At 61.4% G+C, this 5,792-nt stretch overlaps 1 protein-coding gene across 1 annotated transcript in view; it reads right to left on the bottom strand.

The window, feature by feature from the left end:
- Positions 1–314: 314 nt before the first annotated feature.
- Positions 315–5,792, bottom strand: part of LOC102376674 (sodium/potassium-transporting ATPase subunit alpha-3) — a gene marked incomplete at its 3' end in the record, with an annotated part of 10,677 nt that continues 5,199 nt past the window's right edge. Inside the window, exons 5-13 of the mRNA XM_006038857.2 lie at positions 5,566–5,764; positions 5,242–5,351; positions 4,951–5,085; positions 2,428–2,620; positions 1,937–2,112; positions 1,624–1,760; positions 1,223–1,373; positions 888–1,056; positions 315–481 (exon numbers count right to left, since the gene is read on the bottom strand). Of these exons, the coding sequence (XP_006038919.2) occupies positions 315–481; positions 888–1,056; positions 1,223–1,373; positions 1,624–1,760; positions 1,937–2,112; positions 2,428–2,620; positions 4,951–5,085; positions 5,242–5,351; positions 5,566–5,764 (1,437 nt within the window). The remainder of the gene's footprint in view (positions 482–887; positions 1,057–1,222; positions 1,374–1,623; positions 1,761–1,936; positions 2,113–2,427; positions 2,621–4,950; positions 5,086–5,241; positions 5,352–5,565; positions 5,765–5,792) is intronic.

Below are 5,792 nucleotides of genomic sequence, written 5' to 3'. Positions count from 1 at the left end.
TAGGGGGAGTGGGGTGGTCTATGGGGGCCTGGGGCATTCCCAGGGTCCCAGGGGGGGCATTCCCCGGGAGGGGTGGAGGGCTGAGGGGAGCCTCTGGGGGGGGGTTATGGGGGAGCCCCTGGAGGCTGGACAGACCCAGGGATCTATCTGGGGGTCTTGAGGGGCTGGGCAGACCCCAGGGATCTACGAGGGTGGCCCTGGAGGCTGGTTGGACCTTGGGGAGTCTATGGGGAGGTCCTGATGGTCTATGGAGGAAGCCTCCGGGTGCTGGGTGGATGCTTGGGGTTATGGGGGAGTCTTTGGGGTCCCGGGGCCAAGCTGCTCACCATGTCGGTGCCCAAGTCGATGCACAGGATAGTGATGGTGCCCAGGGGCAGGGGGATGTTGGCCATGATGAAGAGCAGGAAAGGGGTGATCTCTGGGATGTTGCTGGTCAGGGTGTAGGCAATCGACTTCTTCAGGTTGTCAAAAATCAGGCGCCCTGTGGGGAGGCTGGGTGTGTGAGAACCGAGGCATCTGGGCTGTCTGCCCCACCCGCACAGCTGGGGAGAACCCAGGTGTCCCCCAGAACTTCCCCCTGTCCCGGCCCCCTCCTCTCCTCTCCTCCACCTCCTTTACATACTCCCTACACACCCAGCCCTGCCCCAAAGCCCCACCCACCACTTGGCCCTACCCCTCCCTCCCTCACACCCCAAAGCTCCACCCACCCACTGGCTCTGCCTTCTGTTTGGCCATGCCCCCACCTAGCCCAGGTTCTCCACCGTTTTTACATACTCCGTGCTCCAAAGCACTGCCCACCACTTGGCTGCGCCCCCTCCCCTGAGGTACAATGCCCACTGCTCAAGCCCCGCCTCCTTCCCCCAGGCTCTGCCCCCAGCCCCACAGACCCTCCTCGACGCCGGTGACAATGGAGGCAAAGTTGTCGTCCAGCAGGATCATGTCAGCCGCCTGCTTGGAGACATCGGAGCCGGCAATGCCCATGGCCACACCAATGTCAGCCTTCTTCAGTGCTGGTGAGTCGTTCACACCATCCCCAGTCACCGCAACGATTGCTCCCTGCCAGGGGGGCACAAGGCGGTGTCAACCTGGGGGGTTCCAGCCCCAGCTGAGGGTCAGAGTAGGGGTTGTGGGGGGATTTGGAGGGGTCCTGGGGGATTTAGAGGATTCAGGGAGGGATGTGGGGGGGGTCTCAGGGCCATCAGGATGTCTGGGCACTGCCAACCTGGCGCTGGCATCCCTCCACGATGATGAGCTTCTGCTGGGGTGAAGTGCGGGCGAAGACAATCTCAGTGTGGTTCTGCAGGATCTCGTCAATCTGCTCCGTGGTCATGTCCTTCAGGTCTGTACCATGGATCACACAAGCCTTGGCATCCCTGGGTGGGCAGGACAGAGGTCAGAGCTGGGACCTGGGATGTGTGGGGAAGGGGGCTGACCTGCCCCCCTCCCCAGAGATGGCTGCATTTCAAAGGCAGGGAATGGGGCCCTGGGATACCCAGCCCTGATGCCACAGCTCAGAGCCAGCTGCATCCCAGGCCTGTGAAACCAGCCCCGACACCCACCCCAGAGCCAGCTGCACTTCTTGGCTTTGTGATACCCAGCCCCCAGCCCCTCACCCTGCCTCACCTTGGGTTGACCTGGCTGACAGGGATGTTGAGGCGGGCAGCAATGTCCTCCACTGTCTCATTGCCCTCAGAGATGATGCCCACGCCCTTAGCAATGGCCTTGGCAGTTATGGGGTGGTCACCCGTTACCATGATCACCTGTGAGGGGCAGGGTTTAAGCATGAGGGAGTGAGGACCGCGCCGCACCCCCCCCCAACACACATACACCATGCCCCACCCCAGATCTAGCCACATCCCAGGTCTGTAATGCCCACTCCAGAGCCAGCAGCACCCCAGCCTTCTCTCCCCACCCCCAGCCTAGCAGGGCGCACCACCTTGATGCCAGCACTGCGGCACTTGCCCACAGCGTCGGGCACAGCAGCGCGGGGGGGATCGATCATGGACATGAGCCCCACGAAGCAGAGGTTTTCGGTAGTGAAGTTGACATCATCACAGTCGAAGGCGAAGCCCTTGGGATATTGGTCCTCGGGCAGGTAGTAGTGGCAGAAGCCTGGAGGGGGAGGGTTTCGGGGGTGTTAGACCCACCTGTGCCCCACATTTTCAGGCCTCCCAGGCACCAGACACCCCTCCAGGGTCCCCTAGACACCCCATGTTCCCCCACTCCCCGCATTTCCAGACTGCTCCAGGGTCCGTCCCCCACCATTTTGGGTCTCCCAGACCCCTCCTGGGTGTCCTGGACACCCCTCATCCCCTGTCCCCCCAGACCCCTCCAAAGTCCCCTAGACATCCCTCGCCCCCATCCCTGAACCTTGCAGATCCCTTCGGGGTTCCCCAGTGCCCTGAACCCCCCCATGCCAGACCATACCAAGGACGCGCTCGCCCAGGCCCCCCAGCTCCAGGTAGGCATTCTGGAAGGCCTCCTTCATCTCCTCATCCAGCGGCTGCTCCTTGCCGTTAAACACAATGGTGGAGCAGCGGTCCAGGATGCGCTCGGGGGCCCCCTTCATCACCAGCAGGTACCGATTGTCGTTGGGGTCCTCAGTCTCATGGATGGAGAGCTGGGGGGGCCAGAGGCAGAGGTCAGGGGCCCCCTAAAGCACCCCCAAACTGTTCCCCCCCCATCGCTGCAGTGGTACAGGCCCCAATTTAGGGTATGCCTCCCAGAGCAGGCTGGGAATCTCCCAAGCCCCCTGGGATGGTAGGGCTGCAGCCCCCAGGATACCCGTGCTTGGAGGAGAGCTTGGGGAACAGCTGGGGCTTTTAAATTCACTCCTTGCACTTGAAGGGGATGGTGGGGGGTTTGGGGGCAGGGCATGGGGAAAGGAGGCAGGGTTTAGAGTCCCTCTATGTGGTACAGGTTGGTGGAGTGGATGGGGTATGGGGGGACTTCAGGGTGCTGGGGGCAGGCTTAGTGTGACTTAGTGGTGATAAATGGATGCTGGGGGGATGGGCCTCCACAAGTGGGTGGGGCTTAGGGTTCTTAATAGCTGGGTTGATGATGAAGGGGATCTAGGGGCAAGGTTTTGGAGTACTAGGGGTGCAAGGCCAGAATAAGAGGGGCAAGGCTTAGGGTTCCCAGTAGTTCAGGGGCAGGCAAAATACGGCCTGCAGGCCAGATCTGGCCCACAAGGCCATTCTATCTGGCACGTAGAAAGCCTAAAAAATTTAGAAAATATTTATCTGTTCCTGGCTGCCTGTCAAAGACTCTAGGAGCCAGGAGCAGAAGGACCCAGGGGGAGCTGGCTGCAGGACACAGGAGCCCAGCCCTGCCCACCCCACCCCACCCCAGCCATTTCCCTGCTTCCTGCCCCCACCCTGCTCCAGCACCAGGTGGTGACTCCCGGCTGCATGGCTGGACCTAGAAGCACAGGGCACCGCCCATACAGGGGGCGGATTGGGGTGTCTGCGCAGGCAGGGGCAGAGAGCGTGACTGTGACTGGGTGCATGCTTGTGTGTGCACGCAGGAGCAGCATGTGTGTGTGTGTGTGTGTAGGCAAGGGTAGCACGCATGTGTGTGCGTGCATGTGTGCATAGGCAGGGGCAGTGTGCGTGCATGCGTGTGCATGTGTAGGCAGGGGCAGCGCGTGTGCGTGTGTAGGCAGGGGGAGCGCGTGCGTGCATGCGTGCGCATGTGGGCAGGGGCAGCAGGTGTGTGTGCATGCGCATGTGGGCAGGGGCAACGTGTGCACATGTTGGTGGGGCAGCGTGTGTGCATGCAGGCAGGGGCGTGTGCATGCATGTCTAGGTGCATGTCTAGGTGGGGCAGTGTGTGTGTGCGCACGTGCATGCATGTGGGCAGGGCTAGTGTGTGTACGTGCACGCGCACGCATGTGGGCAGGGCTAGTGTGTGTGTGCGTGCGCGCGTGGGTGGGGCAGTGTGTGCATGCGTGCACGTGTGGGCGGGGCAGTGTGTGCATGTGTGTGTGTGTGCGCGTGCGTGTGGGCAGGGGCAGTGTGCATGTGTATGCACATAGGGGCAGAGGCAGTGTGTGTGTGGGGGGGGCAGGGGCAGCATGCACATCAGCAGGGGCAGCGTGTGTCTGTTTGTAGGGCAAGTCCCACAAGCACACCCCACCATATACATGCACCCATACCCTGCCTTGCACTGCCATACATGAACACTCCCACCCCTGCACCCCCTCCCACACCCCAGCTACCCAACCTCCCACAAACCCCATACCCACCCACACCCCCATGCTTCCTCAACCCAACACCTACAGCTCCCCACAATAAACAAGCGTAAGACTTCATTTTAAGCTATTGTGTGATCACCTCTATGTACACTACAGAGACCCATGTAAACCAGGCCAAAAGTAGTTTTTGAAATCGAATTAATGAATGTTTTCAATGTGCGCTTTTTAGAATATAATTTGGTATTTTTCTGGTTCTGATATGGCAAAGCCCCTTACTGAACAGAGTACTTCTGGTAGCAAAGGTCAGGGGGTAGGGGGCGGGACATTCAGTCCCAAGATGGGGACCAGGGGGCAGGACCTGTCCAGGGGCGGGGCTACCCATGTGGCCCTCCACAGCTTGCCATGATTTCAGTAAGTGGCCCTCTGCCTGAAATAATTGATCATCACCAAGTACTAGGTAGAGCAGGGGCAGGCAAAGGCATCTAGGGGTGGGGTTTGGGGGCACTGGGTGCGGGGCCTGGAGGAGGGGGCAGGGCTTAAGGTCCTGAAGGTGGTACTTGGTGATGATGAAGGTGATCTAGGGGCGGGGCTTAGTGTTAATCTACCTGGTACTCTGTGATGATGAAGAACCCAGGGGTGGGGTTTTGTGGCACAGGGGCTTATGGTCCTGCATACAGGGGTCCTGCATATGGTCCTAAAGCTGATACTTGGTGCTGATGAAGAGGGTGTGGGGGGCGGGGCCTGCCCCCCCATACCTGGTACTTATTGGTGGAGTTGAAGGGGATCTCGGCCACCTTCTTGTTCCGCTCCCTCATGAGCTTCACAGAGCCGGACGACAGCTCGATGCACTTGAGCAGTGCCGACTCCGAGGCATCTCCGGCCACATCCCGCTGCAGAGGGCAAGGGTCAGAGCAGGGACCGGCACCCTCAAAGCCCCCCCAACTCTGCCCCCAGGACACCCTCCCAAAGTCCCCCCAACCCTCCTGCACTCCCAGCCCCACCATGCCATGGTCCCCCAACCCTAACCCTAGCCCCCAGCCCCCCACCTTGAGGATGGGCACATTGTCCTGCCCCCCCTTGAAGACAGCGCGGTTGCAGAGTCCTGCGATTTGTGACAGAGCCACCCACGTGGCCGAGCTCTTGTCGAAGGCGGTGCCTGGGAGGAGCGAATGGCGGGGGGAGGGGAGCCCCAAAAGACCCTAGCCCCGCCCCCAGGAACTCTACCGCTACCTCCACATACCCCCTCCTGCCTGCCTCTGCCCCTACGTTCTCAAGCCCCGCCCCTGAGTCCATGCCCCTCTCCCCTCAGCAGGCCCTGCCCCCAGGGTCCTTGTCCCCTCCCCCCCCACAAGCCCCACGCCCGGGCTGACCGGACTGGTCCTCGGTGGTGTCGGCCTCGTGGATCTGGTTGTCGAACCACATGTGGGCCACGGTCATGCGGTTCTGCGTGAGGGTCCCGGTCTTGTCGGAGCAGATGGTGGAGGTGGAGCCCAGCGTCTCCACCGCCTCCAGGTTCTTCACCAGGCAGTTCTTGCGCGCCATGCGCTTGGCCGTCAGCGTCAGGCACACCTGGGGGCGGGAGGGGGGCACCACCCGG

The sequence above is a fragment of the Alligator sinensis genome, unplaced genomic scaffold (genome assembly GCF_000455745.1).
Source record: "Alligator sinensis unplaced genomic scaffold, ASM45574v1 scaffold1575_2, whole genome shotgun sequence".
Classification (NCBI taxonomy): Eukaryota; Metazoa; Chordata; order Crocodylia; family Alligatoridae; genus Alligator; species Alligator sinensis.
This window is presented reverse-complemented; position numbering and strand designations above follow the sequence as displayed.